The following is a 26,415-nucleotide window of genomic DNA, read 5'->3' as shown; positions in this document are numbered from 1 at the left end:
CAGAAACTATCACTTTGCATAACTGAAATTACATGACTCCAGACTCTGGCAACAGACTTAGGACATATGCTTGTGTAGATCTGCTAAATGCTGACATCATTATGTGAGAAGGGCTATTCTTAGAAATTATTACAGATAATTTTTAATGCAATTTTGTTTCCTCTGTGTAGAGCCTTAGATAGCTGGGATTTTAACTTTCATTAAAATGACTTGACAAGCAGAGATACTGCAAGGATGGGATGAAAGGAACATTAAATGAGGAGATGGAAATGCAGAAACAGCACAGATGGGCACTGTTTACCCATCCCCTTCCTCCTGACATCTATGGTGTAAATGTACTTGATGATGAAGGTTAGAGTTTGAGAAACCATGAAGAAAGAGCAGATCTGGGCTCTGCCTGCCCTGGCAGCTCAGCTGATGGCTGCACTCCAAGGACCTCAGTGTTGAGAGCTGCCTGGAGTGGGATGTCCTGTTTGGTGTTACTTGATTTCTGCACCAAACCTGTTTCTGCACAACCTATTTTTGCCCTAGAGAACTTGGTTGGTGATATTGGGTAGTAGGTAGGTTGTTGGCAAAACATTTTGGGAGACCACTTCCAGACCAAATATGACAGATCACCCCATTGTAAGAATAGTGGCTAGCTGTGGGTCTTTTTATAGTTAAAGGAATATGGCATTTAAGACCCCCCAAAAAAACCAGACAATTAACTCTTAAACATATCTGGAAGTTTTTGCATAACTTGTAGAAAATATATGACCAGAATGAGTATTTTGCTCAAGGTTCTTTGATGGGACCTTCATAAAATTCCTCCTTACTTTTCTGATACATTTATTTTATTTGTCCTGAAAGTCAGTCTCCCTTCCCAGTTTTCCTGTGGAGAATTGGGTATACAGATTTTGAAGTAGCTTGTTAGAAACATAGACCTTAATGAGAATGGATGAAGGAATAAATGTTACCAGTCACCTCACTTGTGAAGAAAAATATTTTATCTGACCCAGAAGAACAATTACAGAGTTTACTGACTCCGTGAAGTCACATAATGTGCTGATTTTGATTGTGCAACTCTGCGTTAAAAGGATATGAGTGCACTGCTACAAATTCTCATGTGAGACTGGGAGAGGCTTGAAGAAATTAGAGATGAAAAAGGGTTTATTAAGTCATTTAGTTCTTGGATCATTCCCTAAAATGTTCTTTCCACTGTTGTATCTAGTCAAATTTTAAACACTGCAAGAAATAGGGCTTCCACCATTTCCCTGAGGGGGAGCTTGTTCCACAGTCATCTATCTCTAACTCTTAGGATATTTTTCCTGATTAGTCAGAAAAAATTGCCACTACTTAACTCAATATAAACTGTGCACGGTTCCTCTGACACCACCCCCCCCACTCCCCAGGCAGCTCCTTTCTTCTGTAGTGCACATTTTCGATTTATAATATTGCTTTCTTCTCTTAATGCAGAGGTTGGTGCTTTCCAATGTGTACGACAAGGTGTTGGATACAGTAAGAATTGCAACTTAACCTCTAATAAAACTAGAATTAATAGGCATTTCTGTAACATGTTAATCAGTCTACTCGAAAATAGGGTGATCTAGTTAGATAACTTTTATACCTGTTTATCTGTAGACCTTGACAGTTGGACAGATCCACAGTCTAAGCTGTGAGAGGTTTTGCCCTAGGTGTTCATAAGGACCAGATCTGCAAACAGGGTCCAAGACCTTAAAAAAAAGCTGTTTTCTCTCCACTTTATCCAATATCAACAGGAAAGTTGATCTTGGGAGCAGAACTTTGTTGACAGTGCTGTTTATTATACCCAATCCCAAACAAAATCTAATTCATGTTGCTGTGTTTGCAAAAGCTGTGCAGCACTAGCATAAACAGAGAAATAAATATGACAAACTGTAACTCCAAATACATACAAGGATGTATGTATCTGTTGAAAGTGTTAGTTTTATCTTTTCCTCCCTATCTTCCTTCCTTCCTAAACTCATTATATTTCAATGGATTGTAGAGAGACATCCCAGATTTTTTAACACTGATTTACATGGGGTGAGTACAGGCTGAAGAAACAGTTAAAGAGACAAACTTCACTTACAAAAATGTAAGGAAGCAAGTGAGTCAGCATGTGTAACAGCAAAAATGATCCTGGGATATTAATCATACATTAAAAACTTAAAAATATACAGAAATATTTTATTAAAGCATTTAAACTTCTTCTCCTTGTCTCTCCTCACTATGACCATATTCCTCCTAACAGCGTAAATCACAAGCACTAGTAATAATGCAAAAAACATTAATTCTCATTCCAAACACATCTGCAGCTTACAGGTGTGAATAATTTTTCGCTCTCTAAATTAGATATTTTCCTAACCAGATTTCTTACTTAAGAAATATTTTACCTTTTGGTTTGTATCTCTTAATGCATTACGTAGAAAAGAGGCAGAATCTTTTCTTTTTCTTGTATGTGAAACCTTGTATTAGGTTAACTCTACTAAGTGAGGCATTTTGTGATAAAGCACACACACATTTGTTTTTCATATAGCATTACTTTAATAAACAAATCAGTGTCACATTCCTGCATGACGCAATTTCAACCCATTATTAATCATACTAAATGTTATTTTGGACCTTTACTTTTTTTTTTTTCCTCTTCTCCCTAAATATTGTCAGTGGAATATTGTAGGCCTCTGCTGTTTTCTTTCAGCGAATTCGAGGTCGAAAAGCCAGTCTGGAAGAAATACAGCTGGTTCACTCTGAACATCATTCACTGCTGTATGGCACCAGTCCCCTGAACAGACAGAAGCTGGACCCCAGGAAACTCCTAGGTCTGTACAGGCCTCTATTCTACCGAGAACAGCACATTCCAGCACTGTCATTAGTCATAGCTGGTGTCAGTTTAAAACACTTGGCAAGCGGTGTGACAAAAATTCACTTTTTCCAAATGCATTGCTATGTGGAAGGAGAATGTTACAATGGAAGCCAAATACAGTTTAGCAAAATGCACGGGTTGGAAAGCAGCGATAGAAGTTTTTCCTCATTGGCTTCAAAAATCATCAGTGTTAACCATTTCCTGTAATTTTTTCTCCATTGGAGGTCAATGGCAATTTTGAATTCTATCTCCTTGTGTTCTCTGATTTGAAAACAGGAATTTAAGATACACTTGCTTGTCAGAATTGCTTGTTTGCTGTTCTCATTTGCTTTATTTCAATTATTTCAGCCATGCTGATTGCAGATAGCATGCCTAAGTTTTGCTAATAAGTGAACTTTAATGCCTTCCCATTACGCAGGATATGATGTTCTGAATAATGGGAGGGGAAAACACACTAAAATATTAAATGCCACTATGGGTGTACAGATTAGCAGAAAACCAACAGGTTTCTCAGGCCAAATATCTTCATGCATAGCCAATGCTCAGTGCCTTTTATAATATAAAAGTAGGATTAAATTGAGCTCTGCCATGAGTGTAGCATGAAGCAGACCTATTTGTCAGAAACATATAAAAAAATAGTGCATTTTGGAAATAATCTGTGAGTGAAATCCTGCCCTTTATATCCCAGCACATCGGATGCAACATTCTAATTCTCAGTTATTTTTATAACTCTTTTTCTACGATCTGGAGCTTTTCCTAAATGTAATGAAATCCAACCCAAACAAAAATAACACTAGCCAACTGAAGAAACTGCTGCCACAATTCTAGTAATACATAGTAATTATTTTGCTTTGGAAACCAATGCTAAGTGTTTCTTCTGTAAGGCAGACTGTTGTTTAAGTAAGTCATAAGAGTAGATATGAAAAATTCCTTGATCGCAATTTTATATATGTACATCTTTTTAACCGAGGCAACCTCAAAACTGAAAAATACTTACAGTATAATAGGTTCTGAGGAGCCTGAATTTCTAAGGTAGGAAATCCTCCTTTAAAAGAAAAGAAAAAAGGTGTTTCCAAGAAAAAGCTCTAAATTCCTGTAAAATTAAAATTTGGAAACATTTTGATTTGATTTGATCAACATTGTCAAAATGTTCTTTTTGATACAGTCAAGCATTTAATTTAATTTTTTTTGTTTACTTAATTTTATTTTCCACATTATTTAATATAACATACATTGATATAAAATATTGTTCCAATTTTGGATCTCAGGGGTTGACCAGCATCTGGGATGCAGTGTGCAGTTGCAGATACAAGGTGAAAAAAGGAATGGACCCAGGTACCCTAACTGTGCTTCTGCAGCTGTACAGAGAATGCAGAAAGCTTTGTTTCCCCTATCTCAGAAACACATATCTTCACCCACAGTTCTTTCCTTGACACTCTCTGCCTTTTTTATTAGACACTTAGTCCAAAACGTTTATTCTCTAAGTTTATATCAAGATCACAGTCTTAGAATATATTCTGAGTGTATCCTTGGCTCAATGCCCTTTTCTGTCTCTGTTTCTAGGATGTTTTCTTGCTGCATCTCACATGGCTATTTACCAAGACAACAGTCAATAAAACACCATTCCCACATGCTTTTGCATGTGCCTGTTTTTTGGCTGGAAGCTCTAATCATTTGGGCTTCCAGACTCTTGGATAAAGGAACTTAATTGTCTCTTACACTTTTCCAAAATGCAGTGTGACTGTTCCACCTTTTGTTGTCCCCAGTTCAGTGTGGTTGAAGCAAGCCAATCCTGACATTAAAATTAACATCTTGTTATAGTACAGAAATTCACGTGTACCAAATGAGAAAAAAACTAAAGAAAATGTTTCTCTTAAAAAATGTTGTCAATAACAACATTGTCTCAGAAAATATTTCTATTTCAATGAAAGTGTATTTTGTTTTCTAAGAAATACTTCCATCAAATAATGGCTTTGCATCCTATTGAAAAAGAGGACCTAATCATTCCTTTCTGTACTCCTCTACCCATTCAGAAAGACAGAGGCATCACTTTTCTCCATTCATGCTCCAGAAAAGAGTTTGTTCCCTGTTCAAAAGAGTACATGTGCTTTGTCTGAAGTTCTTTTTCTTTTTTCTTTCTTCTGTTCTGGAAGATTGCATAACAAAATGACTGCAAACTACTGATATCAGTGAGAATTATGCACACAGTTATTGTTCACCTATTCCTACTGGTTTACAAGTATAAACTTGCTTGAACTCTTGGTTTTATTTGCCCTGCATCAGGGCCTACAAATGCATCTCTTCCAACTGATCACTTCAACCTCTACACTATTGTGTAGTTAAGATTTTGACTGATGTATTTTAGTGTGTTATGTTAAACAACATGTTATGTTGCACTTCGATTGTCTTGACACGAGGGAAACTAATATGCAGGCTAAGTGTCACATCACATTATGGTTTCATGGGACAGAATACAATCTTACAAATCTCTTTGACTAAGTTCAAGGCCAGAACAGTAAACAGTCCTTACAAATTTGCTTCCTTTTTCCTTCTCCAACTGTCATTAAGCGTTACTAAAAGTCAAGTTTCCAATGATTAAAAATTTGTAAAAGAGAGAAATATACTGTCAACACATTCCTGACAGTGAGTCAGTATTTAGAGTATAACTAAAATATGCATTCGGAAAGCATCCATGCAATTGCAATTTCAAGTTAGTGAGGAAATAAACACTTAACAGAAAAGGCTTCGTTCTTGAGGGATGATACTCAGAATAATCAGGTTAAAAGTGACCACAATTTTTAATTTATTTTTTTTGAAAGTGAGTTTTTGCCCATCACTTTTCCTGTCCCCAGCTGTCAACATCCTAAGCAGCTTCCTTGACTTCTGACCTCAGTTAGTTAGGGGTGCCTCAGAACCTAATTTGACAAACCAGCTTCTCCTGTCTTTGTGCATTGATATTTAAGAATACAAATCTTGGACCATTTCTAGCTCTATCAGTAAATTGTTGTACTGAATCTCAAGTGATTTTCTGGTGACTTCAAACTCTGCCCTAGTGCAAAGCTAAAAACGCTTGGTTATTTAAAATTTGTCTTCTACCTGACTTGAAGTAAACCAATATCTTTTGGGACATCAACTTCAAACATCATGGGAGATTCTCATTTCAATTCATTTTCAGCTTTTTGCTATTGATTTTAATTTCTGGCGGAGTGTCTTGAGCTCTTTTCTTTTTGTGAGGCTATCTAAGTGATGGTCTCACTTTCTTTTAGTACAATCTTTCCCCATTGTTCTTTTCATGAAATCTCAACATTTTTCTTGTTCTGCATAGTCAACTGCTTTTTTTTTAATATCATGCAATAAGAAGTGAGTATCCTGGAAAGTTTCTTGATACACTGAAAAGGCTTACACGCTTGTTTCCTCCTGTTTTAGTACTACCATTTGATTGATTTTAGAGTTCCTCCTAACCATCTGCTTTTCTGCTTTTACTTTGTGTTTGTTGTTTTTAATAGTGTTTACCATGCACAATGAGCCCATCTGCAGGGAGGTAAATGAGAATTCATGTGTTGTCTCCTGTGTCTCAACTCTGCAATGGAATTTAGGAAAAAAAGGTCTAGTCATTCAATAATCTAAAAATCCCTTCTGTTATCTCAAATTGCATCTTATGATTCCATTAATGTCTCCTGGCACTTTAACGGCACTAATTTTTTAGTTACCTGATCAAGACTTTTTCGTCTTCCTCACAGTAAAAAGTGAAAAATTGATCACTGGACCTGCTTAGCAAGAGTTCTGGAAACTCCAGCCTGTACCTCTATTCTGACAATCTCCTGCAGCCAACATTTCCTTGCTTGTCTGGGGCCATCAGGACTCACAGTATGAGAATACTCTGTATAGCTGCTGCACCTGCATTTCCCCTGGTAGCTCCACAGGAGGTTTTGTTTGTCTTCTCTGGCACACTGTGCAAACTGATCAAAGACCTCAAGCCAGTTAAAAATGCATCTTGGATTTTACTCAAAGTGTAAAGCACTTTTTTAGTCTCAGACCTTGCAGTCTGGTCTCTTGTACTTCAAAGATGATGGCTGAAAATTGTCTTCATGCATTTTGTTGGCACCTGCTAAACATGAGTAACTGCAGTGTTTGTCCCTTCCCAATTGGTGGCTCCTCCAGGTTAACTCAAGTGATTCACTGTCTAATGTTTCCTCCAGACGGCAAGGTTACAAAGCCAGTTCTGTGATATGGCAGGGAAAAAGCTTATGTTCTCTTCTATGGCTGCCTTAGGATCAGATTTCATATTGGGACAGGAATTGCACCAAATCCTGAGATCCTTACCCAGTTTTCATATTGTCCTTATCAAGATAAACAGTGAATTTAGTAGTACAAAAAACCAAACCAAACCAAAAAATGCAAAAAACCCCCAAGAATAAATAAAGAGTATAAATATTAAGATAAACCCTATATTAGCTAATATATAGAGCAGAACTAGCTAGAAATTAGATTCTAGAGCTTATTAAGTTTTTGTTCCCTTTAGTATAATGTATTTACTGAATAATACTAAAACAATATATATATTCATTGATGGTATGTAAATGAAGAAAATAGCATTTTTACATAGATAGGAAGACTAAGACTGCAATTTTCAAAGGAAAAGCTCTTTCAGAGAGACAAATTTAAGAAATGAACAGTTTCATTTAAGTTTAATGAGAGTTCCCTCTGTTGTCAGTGAAAAGAAACAGGTATTTCTCAAGTATAATTCATCCCATCAGTCATCCAGGCTGGGTGGAGGTACCTGCCTCACTCCACCAGCTGGCGAAGAAGTTCAGATGACTAGCTGAGACAAGATGCTTATCAGCTACAGATATCGGGATGATTAGTCACCCTAGTTCAGAGTGACTTTCTGTGGAGATTTGATCATTACATTCCTTTAAAAATACTGCTTTCCAATGTTAAGATTTGTCACTGTTGCATAACAGTACCTTAACTTTCCCGTGGCTGATTTGATTTCTAAGTGTTGTGATTATTTTTATACTAATATATGGCATTTTCATAGTGTAATAATAAAATCTGAATTACTGTAAAGAATAAGGAAATACTGTTTGAGAATTTAAATGTCATTTTGATAAATTATGCTTAATGTTTCTTTTTTCTTTAATATATAGGAAACGTGTCTCAAAAACTATTTTCCTTGTTGCCTTGTGGGGGACTTGGGGTAAGTATATGTTTGGTTTTTTTGCAAGAGGGACAGCACACAACATATGTGTTCATTCATTAATACTTTAGAACTACTGCATTATCAGTTCAAAGTCTTCAGAAGCTGATAAAAAACGAAGAGATGAAACCTGAGCCATTATTGCACTATTTTTTCAAAGACACAGAAGACAGTACATTACAATAAGCATATGGAAGAGTCAGACAGCAACACATTTCGTGTAAATGTACCCATTCCTTAGTTGTGCCACTTTAGGTTTTTTTACGTAAGCTCTATTCTTGAGGAAAGTAACACGGGTGCAATTTTTATAGCATAATGAGCTTTGGAGAAGCTGTTTTGTGTACTATTGAAAAGTAAATATAGTTCCACATTTCTCTGAAAGGACAAATAATTACCAAAACTAACATCTAGCATGAAAAGGGCTCAGTAGCTGCTAACTAGTAACTTGGGTATTGTTAAAGTTACAAATTATATGAGCATTTTTATGTCCTGTTTTGAAATGAATTAAACCTGAAATACAAGCTTGCAAGTATTAGGACACAGTAGACAAAAATCTCCAGACAAAAATATGTTGCAATATTAAGTAAAAGAATGAAGCTAAGTTATTGAAAAACATGTAGAATTTCTACTGATGTTGGTATCATGTTCCTATTAAATTCTAGTGAAGATAATACCAGGGAGAAATAATTTTTCTCATACATGGGTTTTTCACACAAAAGCACTCGACACTTTTGGTCCAACTGGGTCCATTATTTACTGATGTCATCAATATGAAAGTGAAACTATCATAATTCTAGATATCAATGGGCTGTCTGGATGAGATTCCCTTCCACTGTTTCTGAGTGAATTCTCTGAGTATCTCTCTGAGTATCTGAGCGGAGATAAAGCCATAATCTCTGGAGGTCAACTTTCAATGCAACTTTCTACAGTTTTATTTACTTCTATTTTTCACAAAGGATAAATTCCATACCATACTAGTATGTTTATACAGGGGGGTTTTATGATGAGATACCTGAGAGAAGAAATACTCATTTTGTAAGGTTTTAACACACACACACAAAAACAAGAAAAAAATGCATTTTACCTTTCAGTATTTAGTAATTTTTGAGGATTTATCCACTATGACTTAAAAGAAAAAGAATCAGGAAGTGGTAATCATTCCAGCTCCACCACTGTAGGCCTAGCTTGCTGAAGATTCTGCCTAAAATTTGGAAGTAGTAACTCGCTAATTTGGAAACCTGGGTATCATTTCTGTACATGATTCAGCAAACATTACATATTGACATGTAGACATGTGTGTCCACATGCACCTCTGTAAACTTCTGTGTGCATATATTCACACATGCATGCATATATGCACATATTGGTGTACAAAAAAGGTAATTTTTCATACTGTTGTTGCAGAGAAAATTGAACAAGAAATTAATAAAGTTGAGAAAGAATGTTCAAGCTTCCAAGTAAAAAAATGTCTTGAAAAAATCTATTTGAGGGCCTTGGATAGTAAATAGGACTATGGCACTCTTTGAAAATTAAAGGGTAAGATTTTTCTGTGAAACAAGTTATTGTAGTATTAAAAAATTGTGACTAGAGATGTTCTTTGAAATCCTCCAACTAATGACAGTACGTTGTCCACTCTAAAGCTAACACAAGTCAGAATTGCTCAGTATAACCTCATTTTTTTAAGTATTTAAATTAACCTACACCTTTTTTTCAGTCTGTATGCTTTATTTCTTATTTAAATTCATGGCAATTGGATTAAAGAATATGTTGTAGAAACAGATCTTTTATTTATTTTTTTTCTAGTTGGTTTGCCTTTCTACATATTATTACTGTCAGGCTTGCTGTGGGGCTTTTTTAAAGGAATGGGTTATGACCTTTTTCAAGGTAAATAATCAGATTAGGAGCTCTCTTTCAGTGATATTTAGCTGTTGATTGGTTAAGATGAGCTCTGGGATAGGGAATTGCTTCAAACTATGTGGAAAGCAATTCTTAGGTTTACTTTCAGAAATGATGGTGGAAAGAAACAAGAAATGTTGCTACTTAGTAACTCTGAATTTAATTGACAGTTAGAAAGTGTAACCAATGTAAAGCAGGAAGAGTAATTCATGCAAAGACTTTAAGGACGGATGGAAGAATTTTTTTTAATCTTCATTGTAATTTTTTTCTTGCTTGTTTGCATTACTACTTGTTTGCTACAGAATACAATGAGAAAATGTTAAGAAAAAAAATTCCATTCTTGCAGGAGACTTTATGATTGCGTTTCGAACCAGGGTTTTCAGAGATCTTTCATCCTATTGTCTTCTAGCCAAGCAGAGACCTTGCTGGCTGTTATTATGCAGGTCTATTATGAAACAGATTAGTAGTTAGACTACTCACATAGGGGATGAGAAACCTAGGCTTAGTTCTCTACACTCCCAGGCTGGATTTAATATCAGAGATCCCATTCTTAGTGGATCTTGTTACCACACAGGGGATCAAATGTTGTTTCTTGTTGGAGACCCTCATACCACGCACTGAAGCTGTGCCACTGCTGGAAAGAGCACCAAACAAGTAAGGCAGAGCATGTGTAGGATACAGCCCATGCACCTAAGGCTACAGTCTACCTATTTTATATTTATAAATACTGTGAAATCCTAGCTCTGAGGCCCTGCTCCACAGAAAGCTTATAAATTTGATGTGAAAAAAATCACTGAACAGAATGAAAACTGTTCTCGGATCAAGGACTGGAACTCAGGACTTCACAGACATTGATCAACTGATGGGCTTTACAGATTGTATTGACATGAGTTTTGGATGGCTCACATTGTTCCCAAATTAAAGTCTAACTAACCTCTATAACTCTGAATTCTACTCTATTACTGATTTTGTTATCTCTGTTCTAAAACTGCAGTCAACATTAGAGATCCTCTTCTTTGGATACTACTTAGAGTTACAGTGAAAGAAAGTTTTTTTTCAAGAATTTTGAAAAGCAAACAAGAGGCAGTCTGTGTCCATAACTAATATTTTCTGATCCTTTTCCATCACAGCATTATATCTTTTGTAGCAGTGCAAAATGCATATAAAGTTACAACTTACTCATTTTGTAAGCACCCTTCATCCATATGAATCTTCTTTCAAGTAGAGCTAGGGACTGGTTATGTCAGTCATTGGTGAATATGGCTTGGTATGTTAGGCTTTCTGAAGAAATCAAACAATAAACTTTACAATTTTATAAGAAACTAAGTAAGTAATAATTAGCTTACTTATCTAAGAGCAAAAGCTGTTTCATCCTTAAAGGTAAATTGAACAGTTCTCACAAAGAGAGACAAAAAATTGTCTAAACTAACCTCCTAAATTTGCAAATAACAGTTTTTCTTTCAATTTTGGTTATTTTTCCATCATAGGACTATCCAGGGTCAGCAGTATAACATCCACTAAAGTATGGGACCTCCCTCTTGCAATAATGCTTTTTATTCCTTTTTTTCAAGCTTAACCTTGTTCCAGAACCAACTGCTGTTAAAGAATTCTAATACCAGGGGGATGAAATTCTTTGTGTTGGAGACAGACTAGCAGCTCTACGGCCAGCAGTTTTAATAACAAGAGATGGTTTCTTGCAGCTGGTCAGAGGTTTGGAATGTGAAAAGTTTTCCAGGAGAGGTGGGTAGATTGCAGGTGAAGTGGCCAAATGGGGAGAATAATCACAAATTATATTTTGGTTCTGTGGATTGTCAGATCATTCCACAATTTTTCATCTGTAAACAACCACCAGAGCTATAACTGATCATTTGATCAATGCATCCACCCACTGCAATTCCTATCCTGTTGTGCTGTGAAATAACAATAAGAGAAGCAGAAATCTACTTTTAATGGGAGTAAGTTTCATCTCCTTATCTCAGTCTGTCACTAAAAATAGTGATTGTTTTCCTGCCTGTTTGACCTGCTGCTGTGTGAAGAAATCTTGAACTCATTTCTCAGCCATATTTTTTTGTCTAGCTGATAGGCAAAAAAAAAACCACAAAAGGAAAGAAGAGCAGGCTTTTATGATAATGTCATCATCGGCTCCCAGCTTCAAACACTTCTGCGGCTTTTGAATTGTCATTTATAACTTGGAACTGAACCGACCCATAATTCCCTTGATGCATTTAGAGAAATTGATAACAGACTGCTTCTTTTATGGCTCAGAGGAGGCAACTCCAATCACATCACTATTGGCAGTCAATATTATTTTCTGACATGGTTGTAAAAGTATAAAGGGGCTTATGGCATTTGTTTAGATGAGGAATGGGCTCTCAAGCTGTGCTGGGGTTTATGGGTCCAGATTACTGAGAAGCAAAGGGAATATGATGTTTGCAAACAGGATATGATTTTATTTAAGTTTGGGTTTCATACGTTGTTCCCTGGGGATTTTCCTGCAGACAGAAGAGAATTTCACTTTTATCATATGAAATTGGGCAGTTATCCAATCCCCCTGCTCTACCCCCCTAAAGACACTGCTCCAAACCTGTAATGTGTAAAGTCAGACCTTTAAATTGCAAGAGGAGGAGCTGGGGAAGAACACCACCCTGCAAGAAATCAGACTTCAGAAGAATTAATGTTTAGTGAACTGAACAAAGTGGTTCACGGGCTAAACACTGAGCCATCTAAACAGCTAAGAATGGCTTGTACATATTACAGAATGTCCGTTGCATTTCCTCTAATTCTGCTGTTACAGCAGTAAAACAGAGATGATATTTTCTGCTGGGATAAGCTGGTCTTGTTTCATTAACTGAAATGTAGCTTAGATCTTTCATATCAGAAGACAATTTGGTCTGTAATTACCAAGAAAAGAAATACATAGCCATAAAATCTCTCTATATTTTTACAAAATTTACAAAATATTCCTGCTTTCTGAATGTTAAATTTTCTTCCTGGCATCCCTTGCTGTGGCAGCTGGACAGTGCTACTTTTTGTCCTGACCACACAGGAAGAAATGCAATAAGAAAGGCAAGATTTCGCTACTATACAAGTTTAGTAAGTCATCCAGGAAAAAAATTGTTTCTTACTGCTTCTCATTCTTCCCTTGATCTTCTCAGTCCATGCCCAGGAAGAATTTTTAGCCTTTACACATTATGACTCTTATTCCTCTTATTTCTATAAGAGCTACTGGTACCAATCTGGTTCCATTACTGTGGTACAATAGTTTAAAAATTAAGAAAATATTGGCAATGGCATTGCCTCCTTATAGCAAATTTTAGGGTCCACGCTGCTTAGGTGTCTCTCTCCTTAAGTGTGCACAAAAAAATCTGTCTACAATGAAATCAGACTACCTGTGGTTTGGGCACTCAAATTAACCATCACCTCCACACAGATATTAGAATTAACTTGTGTCTTTCCCCTATATCTCAGGCTGTAAGAAAATAGGTATAGTCCTTTCAACAACAACAAAAAAAAATGTTGGTTTCCTGGTTTGGGGAAAGCAATCTGTAAGTGCCAGAAGCTCATCTATTCCATATTAAGCCTTCCATTGTCAAATCTTTAGTATACCATGCTGCCAATATATTCACTATTAATTTAAATGACTTATTATTAACCTACTGAAATTTGCCAGTTATAACCTTTTGAACCATATTGTGGAAGGCTTCTGGGAATGAAGGACTCATTTACCTCTTAAGACTCTGTCAGCTACACCATCCCTAAAGAAATTTCAAGATTTAATCAAAACAGCCTCACAGGCATGTTATCCTTTACTTGATATATTTTGCAGACTGTTTAGGACTCACAGGTACATGGTGTTGACCATGGTGTTGACCATATTTTCTGCAGAGGTCAACAAAATATGTGATCAAAAAGACCGTTGTGGTACCACCTCAAGGAACAACTTAAGGCCAATGGGGATGAAACCAGAGCAAGGGCTGGAGGTTTGTCATTCCAGAGTATTTAAGGGACTTTGTGCTCCATCACTTGATGCAGTTCCAGATAAACCTATTGAGGCTATGCACAGGATGAGGGAATGAGGGTGTATAATGTACTCCCAGCTGTGCTGGTGAATGCACTTTTTAGGTGGTATACCCTGTCAGTTCTGGCAACTCACGGCAGTCAGCTATTTCAGTGGTTTATGCTTTGTAGTAACATATCAATTAATATTACAGTTTAGTCAAGCTCTCATGCATAGAGGATTCTGGGTTTTCTAGCTGACAAGCTCACATCTTCCTTGAGTGGGCAAACTAATGAAGAGAGAAGGAATTAAGATAAAACTTGCACATTTAATTAACTTGCGGTTCAGAACAACAATTCTCTGAAAACTCACTTGTCCAGCTTTTATGTACCTAATTTAAGACAAATTACTGAAACAGCCAAAGCAGGACCCTGATTACCCTTTCTTGCCTATATAACCACATATAGCCATAAGTATCACTAGAGCAGGAGTCAGTTCACCTAAGATCAGAAGAACTGACTGAAGGTGTTTTGATTTCCTTCATTGACCGGGACTTGAAACAACTAAGTTCCAAATTTTAGGTACATTGATTTTAGGGGGAAAAAAAAAGTTAACAAGGTTGATAACATGAATCTTGATCACAGCAGACAGATAGCCTTCCTTTACTGAGGTACAGGGACTTCATCTCTGGTTCTGGAAAGTCTAACAGTGACCCGTCTCTGGGCAGAGAGAGGATTCCACACTTAGCATATCAACACCATGGCCATAAAAAAAGGAAAAAAATCTCTTCACACTATAGGGCAGATATTTTGTCCCTATCTTGTCCTTCCATGGCATAGAGGTGGCTCTGTGCCATCCACCACAGAGCCTGATGTTTAGACCAGTGAGAGTGAAAATATTCAACTGAGAGACATAGTTCTTTGGTATTGCTGCAGGTGCAATGGACTGTTTTAGAATAGTCCTAAACTGCTTTTACTTGCAGCAGGTAAGGATAGAAAGCTGAAGTGGTAATCTGCCAACTTGCCAAATACAGAATTCAGTCCCTCAGACAATTTCTTTTCCCTTTTTAACAAAGGGCCTTTTTTCTTTGCTACTTGACCAGGTTAAAATTGTAAACAAAGATACGACACATGGGACACAGAAAATTATTGGAAAGTTAATGAACTACAAAAAAGTCAAATCTTTAAAGGTCTTACCTCATTTTCTGCATTTCCTAGAAACTGTTGTATTGCCAAAGGCCAGCATTATACAAAGAAGCCTTCTTATTTTCCAAAATAAGAAACATTACATAAATATAAATACACACACATACGTTAAACAATGGAATAGTACCATATACAATCTACTATGCTATTCACTCTCCCCGGACTTAATCACACATATGGATTTGATGGGAATTCTATAATTAAAGCAGAATCCACATTTGCACTTTAAAAACACATCATGTGTTTATTTATAATTTAACCCCAGAAAAGCTCTCTGAAGAGGAAATGTTCATATGTTCCTTGTCTGAATAAACACCAGGTTCTAGCATAGTTCCATGGTGGCCTCTAACATAAAGATCATCTACATCCAAGAAGAAAGCTGAAATGCTATGTATTACTAAAAATGTGTTCAACAGTAAATGACAAAACTTTTTAAAAATAAGGCTTGAATTTTGCACAAAAAAGTTGCATTTTCTGTAACTGTATGCATTACAATCAACTATACATCGTTGTATCTACTTGTCCACAAACTCCTGGAACCTGCATGATCAAACATACGAAGGCAGTTGCACAAGCATTTTCACATACTAACCCATTAAATACTAAAAAAAATATAAAGTTAAATTAATAGAGTTCTCACAGCTAGGTCTGAAAGTGCAGTAACACTTTTTACAAGCATCTGGTCATATATGCCACATATCTGAGACTTGAATCTGGGCCTAAGTGTTTTATTTATGAGTTTTTTCTAAAAACAAGTTCTAATCCACATCTAATCCATGCTATCCTCCCTCTATTCCCCCTACCAATGAGCCACACATCACTGTTTCATTGAGGTTTTGAGTTCCTTTACAGTGTTTAATGTATGCTTTATGAGATACAGAGATTCTGGATGCCCGTCATAAAAGTTAGTTTAAGTGAGAAACAAATTAAAATTATTTCTTCTTAAGATATTATTCTATTCAGGCTTCATCTTGACTTTTTTCTGATTCTCATTTTGAATGCAAAGCTATTTATTTTTTAATACAGACCTCACATATTTACTTGGTTTTTTACAAACCTTTAGATAAACTCCATTTTTATAGAAGCAGGGTTGCTGCATTTTTATCAGTGGCTGACTAAAAACATCAGCAGCTCTGCTAGGCATTCAATTATTAATTTTTACTTAGTAATTTTTATTTATAATAGGTTTTTTTATTTATTTATAATAGGTTTTCAAGTTAGATCGGTATTGGCAGGAAAAACTTTAAAGATGTTAAATATTCTACATACAGTGGGTACCTGTATTGTCCACATTCCTTGTTCTTGCCAGAAAGAGACTTTTTGGGTCAGAATTATTAGCCTCCAAAATTATTTTTAGAAGTCCTTTTCAAAGAATATTGCTATTGATAAATTCTCCAACTGGAATTATTAAAACACAGAAGAGAAGCCAATGCAAGACCAAGGGAATTCCATACTTTTTGTTTAGCAATGATTTGTGATGATCCTCTGAACCATTCATCCCATTGGAGCCTAAAGATCACATCCCCTTCACAATTTATTTGTAAACCACACTGGTAGGCAAGAAAATATGAAAAGCTGATATTTTGGGTACTCTTTATGGCAGGCGGTTTAGATTAAAACAGCCAGAAATGCCTTTGACAGAAAAAATCTTTGATACAGCTCTAACACAGCAGTAAAAATAAAGGAAGCTCGCTGTACATATTTTTCCTAAAGTAGTCCACTTTTACACACTTCCTGTATGCGGGATTTATGGAAGAAACATCAGCCGTGCAAACCTCTTCTCCTTTGTTCCTTAACGAGAGACGTGGCTGACAGGCCATTCGTTAGAAGTTGTTCCTCGGAGATGATGTGCACACCTTCGCTTCTTTAGTCATGGTGAGATGAAACAGCAGCTGAGAAGCACATTGAGGACCTTTTGCTTCTTAGTGGAAATCACAAAGGTGATGAATGATCACCAGGACATCTGTAAGAGTGGGAGGTGAGAGCTCTGAGCGTGACACCTGGGAAGCTGCACTGCTCATGGGCAGGAGCAAAGTATTACAAACTTATGCGGTAGCGTTCGCTGGCACCGACTGTCTCCAAGAATGGCAGACTCGTTGCTGGAAGTGGTACCAAAATGCCACACACAATTTTTAGAGGTTGCAACACTTCAGAAATATATTTAATTTCTATTTTCATGCCAGAGAACTGAAAAACCCCAGTGATGGAAACATGTTTGCTCTGGCATAAGTGGAAGAGTGTGAGATTCTGAATGCTTTTAAAGCTAAAGCACAGGAATTTGCTCTGCAAAACAGAAGTTTTATTAAATTTCAGTATCACTGAGGAGGTCTGTATTCTCCAATATTATTTGTCACAGATTTCTTAATCAGTTTGTTTACTTCAAATAGGTACAATGTTTTTAGCTAATCAGATTTTATTTACTCATCAGTATTATAACCATTTATATCAAAGGACAGAATTTTTTCTAATGTAGTTGTTTTTCCCTATTTGTCTTGAAATGTAACTGTCTGAAGTGCACACTGAATTAACTTCCATGCAAGAATAGTTGAGCTCAACCTCTGCTCTTTAAAGAAAGGGCAAAGAATCCTTTTAAACTATTGTAAAGAACTGCTACTTTTCAGGTTGTTGCCACGGATATTGGACACATAGAATACAATGACTGCTATCGAAGAAGCATCAGAGGTGAAAGTTTCCATGAACACATAGAGAACAGACTGCATTTCTGATCTGTTCTCAGAGAATAAGTAGAATCTCTCTTGCAGAGACACATAGTAAGTCTAGGACTGGTTTTGATTTTAATGATGGCAGCAATTGTGCAGAGAATACAGGGCAGGATGAGCAATTCAGTATATTTTTAATTTGTTTTAGGCATAAAATCAGAATTCCACTGCAAACACTGGATTTACATTAAATAACAAGTTGTGTGTGTTTGTGTGTGTGTGAGCAGGAGTGGGGAGAGAAAGTTCTAGGATGCTTTGAATCCATCCCAAAGCAGTAGCTTGGGCTCTCTCTTATACTTTTATATAGTTATCAGTGGATGTGTATTTAAGGCAACTTTAGAGTTTACAATAATTATTTAAGAGAGATAAATAACTTTTACAGATGAATAAACCATGCAGGGTTTGAAAAATGGAAAGGTTTGTCAGACTGTGAGCAGCATTTCTGGTCAGCAGAACTGTGATCCACTGATCACTAGGGAGATTCCAAGAGGTTTCCAAAAGGAATAGAACTGAAAGAGAGGAGAAGGAGTCAAGAGATTTTGCAGCAGGGAAAGGGACAGGTAAAACAAAAAGCAGTTATAAATACATCTTAAAAATATTTCAAAATTATTCATTTTATTCACATTATTATTCACACTACTTTTTTGCCCCTCTGAAGTACATTCCAGATAAATGTAAACAGCAGGACAAGTAACATTTCCAGGGTCATCAACTGCAGTGATTTCATAAAGATCATTAAGTAAGCAATCTCTCTCTCAGATGTATTCTCATATCCTTCCTCTCCACCTTCAGATACACATGCCATAACTCGAGCAAGGCGTAAGAAATATATCTATATATATATCATAATATAACTTCCAAACTTTACAGTCAGCCCTAACACGAAATTTTCCAGCCAAGAGGAGTTACAGTACAAACTTTCTGTCTGCTGAAATGTCTCTGCTGTTAGGCTTCTTGTTTCCTAGCTTGTTTTGAGTATGCTTAAAGTCTTCATTGTGAAAGTCAAGTTATCACATAGATATTTCTTGCAGGAAGCATTCATATCAATTTCTTCTTGTAGTGCAAAGCAGAGAATTTCTGAACATGGGGCTTGAAACATTAGTTTCATTCAGTCAGGAGAAGGTACCTACATTTCTTTTCACTTAAGTCATTCCCTTCCTCTTTAATGCCTCCACATCCACTTCAGGGACAGGTAGCTTAATTTCTATCATCTGTAGCTTTACAGAGTATTAGCTTTGCTACACATGCCAATGATTGAGCTATACTAGATGTGCTTGAAAAAGCCTGCAACCTACAGTGCTCATTCAGGAAACTCGGAGTGAAGTAAATCCATATGTGTGTTAGAAAGTCAGTGTTCAGATAGGACTTATGCTCTCTGGTTCTTGGGGCTTTCATGCACAATCCTTCTTTGAAGAGCTGCAGCAGTGATAGGATTTTTGATAATGAAATGTGTAGTAAGCTCATAGTTCAACACTGACATTTTGATGCTTTAAAAAAATGTTTTTGTTTGGTTAGACATTCAGAAGATTTTCCTACCCTGACAATTTCTTTAAAGGACTCTTAAATAGAAATAATATATTTAAATAAACAGAAAGAAGGCCTAAGATTCCACGTTAGAATTCAGTTAGAAATGCTGAATTTTCTGTAAATTTGTGTAACATTGTCTGCAAAACAATCCTAATCAAGATAGGTTTTTCACTGAATTCTCTAGCTGCTCCAAAGAATTTGAAGACTTTTTCATAGTCTGTGATTCAGAAGCCATCATATTTGTCACAAATTCATGCATAGTCAGCATCTAGATAGGCTGTCAGATATATGTGATATATACATGAAATAGAACCAGGAAACCACAGTGTCTAATCTTATTCTCTTTACTTGTATAAAATCTAACCATTCCATCTCACAGGAATAAAGAAAAGCATATCAAGTAGGATTTTACATAGCTGCATTTCATATACAGCCTGACAACTGGGCCAGGCTAGTAGCTGTAATTTTAATGGGTTTGCCATTTATACCACTGTATTTCAACAGCAATTTACAAAGTAAACATTGAGTAATGCTAAAATAAAATCTCTGTTTAAACACCTGAAACGTTTAAGGCAATACACAGAACTAAAAGAGATATAAAATGGAGTGAGATGGCATTTTCTAGTTACAGTTAAAGCATTGGCTATGTGATGCAAGTTCTTCTAGGTTGTTCTTCATGAGATGTTCCTCAGAAATCCAGTCTTAACTTTGCAGGAACATGAAATAGGATTTGACATCTAAGTTTATAATACTGTGCCTTTTCAGAGTAACTATTCATGTATTTATGTTAGTTCTCTTTTATAACAGTGCATTAAAGTATGCAGCTTCAGTTGACTACCCCTGGCTTTGAGACTTTACCATTCATTTCATGTACCACACCCAAGAGATTAGCTAAAATAGCCTGAATTTCCTGTGTTCATTTAGGTGGTCATTTCTGAAAATTTCTCAGGAAACATTGTTTTGTTCCCCGATTGTCCATTTTTCTACCAGTCCAGGTATGTTTAGGCAGCAGTCATTCAAGTGGTCTGAGGGAAATTTTTCAGTGGAAGATACTTGGTCTTATTGTCACAGTTCAGTCTCCTCACACTCAGCTGAAAGCAGAAAATGATAAATGCTGTACCCTGGCCAATATTCAGCATTCAGTGAATGGAGAGGCTGCCGTCTCACATGTCAGAGCAGACAACTGTCTTGAAGGGTGGGTACTCTCAAGCTGTGGCTACAATTTTAACTTAATCAGACTTCTTGGAAATGAATCATAGTCCCTTTGAGGATGCAGGTTCCTGCTCGTGCCCTGGTGTACCGAGCAGCTGCCATTGAATCATTTTCATCAGCCACTCCTTCATGTTAACCTTAATTTGCTAGCCATAAAATTGGTAAGAAAGTACTGCCTCCCAACCCTCTATTTAAAATACTGCACAGTATTTTTCAAACTTTATTATTATTTGATTAAATTGATTTAACCAATGACCTCTACTTATTTATCTCTTTATTTGTTTTAAAAATGAAATTTGATTCACAGTTGCTTTAGAGCAAAACAGAGACAATCTGAAGGTCTGCCTAATGTTACATACATGTAATTTTTTTTTACTACTTGGCTTCTTTTTTATATCTTGTTGTAATTTTCTTAGTTACCTATTAATTAGTGTGCATCTTTGGGAAAACTACTAAATTTCATTAAATGTCAAGGTACCAATCTACAAAACAGATATAACACATCATCCTGTATCAAGCTGATGATGCTTAATTGTGTTTATACAACATTTGACTTTCTCAGATGAAAACACAGTGTGCTGTTAGATTACTGTTATTCTAAACTTTGCAAGTGAAATCCAGTCTTCTTTCTTAGGTCTACTGCGAATACAAACTATTGTCATTAGTTCTGCTGCATGCACACAAAACTGATCAAAATGATAGAAAAATCAGGTCCAGTACACTAGAAATTAAGATCATTTTAGTAGCTTGAAATATAATATTATTGTAACAGTAACACAGAAGACATTTGACAGGTGTAGAGAAGATCAAACTTCTTTCTGTTTCAAATGACTAATCAGAGAAATTCCTCAGAACCTCCAGAGTTGAGAGCAGTTGCATCCATTTTCAATTACTTGATTTCTTTTCTTCTTCCTTTTTTTTCCCCCCAAAGAAATTAGGAACAGAAGCTTCTAGTTCAAACTGAAAACATGTCTTAGTGTGCTTGGAATTCATCCAAATAGCATCTGCCACAGTATTTTGTCTATCCCTAAACGATTTTCTTTTCATGATAAATTTGTACGGTATGATACAATTAAATGCACTTCCCATGGAGCATCGAGGAAGTCTGGCTGTCTCTTTGGATAACTTTTTCAAACTATTTAACATCAGCAAGTCTGCTTAGCATAATATCATAAAGGGATACACAATATTTCACATATATGTGTTGCTATGTTTCTCCAAATAAATAGTTCCTAAATATAGATTTCAAAAGTAAAATTTTAGCATACTGATTGAAGCCATAGAACGGTGCTGCTTAGCCATCTTTATAATATTTTCTTTAGAATATTTTCTGTAACATACATGCAATGTCTAATAGGTTACACTGGCTCATCTAGAAATTGCAGAAGATAATTTTCTCTGCTTTAAATAACCACATTTATCTGTTACAAAATGGAACATGAGGCCTTTTAGTCAAAACTTATTAATTCATCAGAACTGGAGATACAGCAAGGGTCCCTCTTTATTTAATTCAATTTTCTGTCTACGACAATCCTGACTACCAAAATTACTCCAAAAAATTAAATCGTTCTGATTTCAGTCACAACCAACTCCTGCCTGGGTAGGAAAGATGAGTGCTTACTGCTGGTTTTCGTTTTTAAGAAAGAGGCATTGGCCTGTGCCACTGACCAGCTTTGGTGGCTGCCCGTGCCGGCTGCTGGGGCCAGCGATGGCTGTTCCCAGCGATGGCTGTTCCCGACGGACACTCGGTCCGGGCGGTGGCAGCTCCTCGTCAACCCTCCAGCCGGCGTGAGGAGCGTCTGGCAAGCAGGCCTGGCCCGGCCGATGTAACACTGTTTGTAATGCGAAATCTAAACAGGGAATGGCAGCGAGGCATGACAGGAATGTGTTTCCATTGGAGAAGCCCGTGCAGAGAAAAAGCATAAGCAAAGCCATGTCCAGAAGGCCTTTCAGCTGGCCAGCACGGAAGACTGATGTTATTGTACACGGGCTGTCACGCTGCCAGCCCTCCCTCACGGGTTTGTTTTCTCTCATGCTCTCCCTCTCCCTCTCCCTCTCCCCTCTCCCCTGCCTTCCTCCCGGGGCCGGCTGTTTGCTCAGGTGGACAGTGACACCGTTTGGAACGAGCTGCACTCGGCCGGGGCGGCACGCATGGCGGTGGGCTGTGTCATCGAGCTGGCGGCCCGCGTGGCCTCCCGGGAGCTGAAGGTGAGGTCCGGGCCGCGCCGTGGGTGGGAGCACCGGGCGGGCCGGGAGCGCGGGGGGCTGAAGGCAGGCGTTGTTCCAGCGCTCTGCTCCGGGGAGGGTGGCGGGAGGGGAGCCGGGAGGGCGGCCACGAAGGTGTGGCAGTGCATGAGCTGGAGCAGCGGTGGGTAGTTCCAGGGCAGAGGTGCTGCAGCCCGAGGTGAAGTCATTCATAGCATTCGCATCTCCGGCGGCGCTGGCTTTGAAGTCAGTTTTTTTGTTTGTGTTTTTTTTTTTTTTTTTTTAATATGGTTATTTAGTCACGTGCGTAACCTCAGGATACCACCCAGCGAGAGGGGAGGCAGGCAGCAGGCCGGGAGGAAGAGGAGGGCGATGGCCAGGAGGTGCCCAGCTGCCAGGCTGCCTGCCCCGCGTGCTCCTCCCGGACCGCCTTCCCGCTCCTATCTCCGTGCCGCGCGATCTGCAAGGCATGATGTACGAAACCCAAATTATCCCCAGTCTAAACAATTTATAAAAGCTCCAGACCTGACAGACTTTGACATTTTATTTGGTAGTTTAACGGCCCCATTTAAAGGTACACCATATGCAGCCAGAGTGCAGGCTTGACCCAATAAACATTGTTGGAGCGAACATGTCTCCTTAATGAAACTGTTTATTCACTTTCCAATCCACATACTAATGGATTCAGTCCTATTTCCAGAATCAAGATGGAAATAAATATTTTAGAATTAGCATGGCATGACGATTTTTGAAATTCTGAATTTTATTTGAACTTGAGAACTTTCTTCCTGTATATCTTTTATTTTAGTCAAAATATGTTAGCTATTTATTTGCAAGTGGGTACATTCATTTATGTACATATATGAATAGATATATAATATATAGGTATATAAATGACAGCATGCTCAGGTGAAATGCAGTACTGTAGCTGTGACACAACTGAGTGCAGTTACTAAACTTTCATGTTCAGACACTGAAATGCTTAGCCAAGTACTACACAAAATGTACAAATTTTGAAATCTCAGATCAAGAACACGTAGCGTCATATGTGCATCCTGCCTCATGGGTGCTTCATCCTCTTTAAGATTTTTTGGGCACAGTAGGATACATAATTCAGTGTGCATTATTCCCACCCAACCCGACTAATGAAAGTGAAGAAGGTTTTCTTTTATCTCGTTTTTATCTTTGGCAACTGTAGGACACAAGGCAGTCTCTAAGGCAGTTTAAAAGTAAGTTTTGATAAGAATAATGTGTATGCACTTCACTTGACATGAGCAGGAGTCTGCTGCAGAATGTTTACAACTTACCTCTATGTTTGTAGTGTTTTCCACAGTGTGAATGCTCTTGCTTATTTATGTGTGTGATAGCTGAAAAGAATCAAACATTAGCCATTGTGAGATTTCACTTACTATTGGTGTTGCAGTAGTCTGTAAAAAGATACTTTATATTTAAATGTTTTGTATTTAGTAGTACTAGTATGTGGTTTACTATAACATTGTTGATCCTAAGTAGAATTTTTTTCCACAATGCAGAGAATCGCACCAGTTCCATGCAACTTGTAGTTGAGACGTAGGAAAAGTAATTGTTCAACAGGTATGCCCAGTATTTGGTTTATAGCAAATCATCAAGAAAACAGAAATGGAAAGGATTTGCTATGAACTAGAATTGGGAATACTTCTGCCATTCCTACAGGTGTTTATCTAACGTGCTCCTAGACTTCCAGCATGAAGCCCAATGACTTACATGGCAGTGTGGCATCTGAATGAACTGCATGTGGTATTTTTAATTTAAGGTTACGGAAAGGTTATTAATGCCTGACTGACAGAAGAAAAGCATGCTAGAAGAAGTTCTGTAAACGCAATGATTTTGACATTAACTATTTTGTCAGTCTTCCTATGCTTGCTTTGTTACTTCATCCATACAAAACTAGGGTTTGCTAGCAAGTTTTCTCGCAATACCCTCATATAGTAAATGGCATTAGGGGGGATTTTTCTACTGTATTCTGGAGTTTTCTACATGGTGTTCAGGATGAAACTGTAGGTAGCTGTAAGATTTTAGACCCAAGATCTGTATGTTGCAGTTTACCTTTATGCCTTTACGTGTTCCATTTCCATCTTGCTGCCATTTTTTCTCTAGAAAAATAAGTGTTGCATTGAATAGCTGTTTGTATTAGGGAAAATACCAGTTCTGTAGGGTACTTGTGAGGATCAGAGGGGAAGAAAGTGAAGCTGACTGCTTTCATGTGCATTCACTGAGTAAATATGCATGTGAAGTAACCATTGGAGGCCTGTACTGTGAGCACTGAGTGGGAGGATTAAGCTCTGATGGGAACCTGGAATGATCTGCTACAGCCTCAGAATTTTTGGATGACAAAAAAAGCACCTTCCAAGAATTGTATGCAAGCTATCGCAGCTCTGCAACATGTAAACAGCAAGATGAGAGCAGTAGAGAAACACACTGTAGTTGTTCCCTGGATGTTTATCTTTGTGGATTGCTATCAGATGGTGTGCTGTCAGTTTGGTGTAGTCTTAAGAAAAACGGTAAATTATGAGACAGGGCATACTGATTTCTCTGAAATTCCACTGAGAAGAGTTGCATATTGTGAAGTTCACAGTGGCAGATTTACAATACACAGAAAGGACTAACCACAGAGCAGTGCTTCAGATTGCGGCCAAGGAGGCAGTGGATTATCTACCCACTGCACTGGAGAATCACAGATGCCTTTTTCTGAAACAGCCATGGTGAGTTAGGATCATGTCAGAGGAGATCTATCTAGTGTTGACAAGGTTTTGAGACAAGAAGCCTCAGGAATGGGATGCCTAAGTGTTTAATTTAACAAGTGCTTTTCTGACATGAGAATTATCAAATTTGTCAGTGTAGTTAGGTGTCGGCAGCCCAGATATTTCTTACATCTTTATGAATGAATATATATGTTTTCATGAAGTCTAACATGGTTTTCCTAAAGTTAAATTATTTTATAGACATGAATTCAATTAATTTAAAACTGAAATTTTTTACTGTACTTCTTATCTAGAGTGTAGAAACTAACAAACATAAAGTGTCCTGTATTGATTGGCATCTGACATTTAAAGGTGTTTTCGGGAAGGACTGGGCATTTCAATTTCTATGCTTATTGCTTGGTCTCTACTCATATCACTTGCCATTGAATAGAGTGATAGTTATAGGTTGGAACTATAGGTACATGCTGCTAAGAAAAGAGTTGAGACTACAAAATAAACCAAGAAAGTCTGCAGAACAATTGTGAGATTCACTACAGAGCTGGGCATGAGTCAAACTCATATGCAAGGCAAAGGTTTTTTACTTTGTTCTGAATTTCCTGAGAGTGTCAGTCCCATTTCACACAAGTCTCATTGAGAACAGCAACGTGTTGTTTATCTGATTTGGACAGTGTTCAAAAACTGACCAGGAGTTAAGAGTTCTCTTCACTATAGTTCAAACCCCTTGTGAGACATCAGATTTCTTTGATCTCTTTGACTAATGAGGAAAGCATCAATATGACAGTACTAGGGATGTAAAACAATTTGGTTCACTGAAATTCTGTTGCTGCCACAATAGTAAGTTATTGTGGT

The 26,415-nt window shown here is 37.3% G+C and overlaps 1 protein-coding gene across 8 annotated transcripts in view; it reads left to right on the top strand.

Moving 5' to 3' along the window:
- The window catches only part of HDAC9 (histone deacetylase 9), a 459,755-nt gene that overhangs the window by 326,678 nt on the left and 106,662 nt on the right, over nt 1-26,415 (top strand). For all 8 annotated transcript variants that reach the window (XM_051785902.1, XM_051785904.1, XM_051785908.1 and 5 more), the window contains 3 exons: nt 2,699-2,819; nt 8,014-8,063; nt 22,721-22,828. In XM_051785902.1, the coding sequence (XP_051641862.1) occupies nt 2,699-2,819; nt 8,014-8,063; nt 22,721-22,828 (279 nt within the window). The remainder of the gene's footprint in view (nt 1-2,698; nt 2,820-8,013; nt 8,064-22,720; nt 22,829-26,415) is intronic.

This window comes from Manacus candei, unplaced genomic scaffold (assembly GCF_025592945.1).
Source record: "Manacus candei isolate 608988 ecotype Guabito, Panama unplaced genomic scaffold, ASM2559294v1 h1tg000021l, whole genome shotgun sequence".
Classification (NCBI taxonomy): domain Eukaryota; kingdom Metazoa; phylum Chordata; class Aves; order Passeriformes; family Pipridae; genus Manacus; species Manacus candei.
The sequence above is the reverse complement of the archived record's forward strand: the minus strand, read 5'-3'. Positions and strand labels throughout refer to the sequence as shown.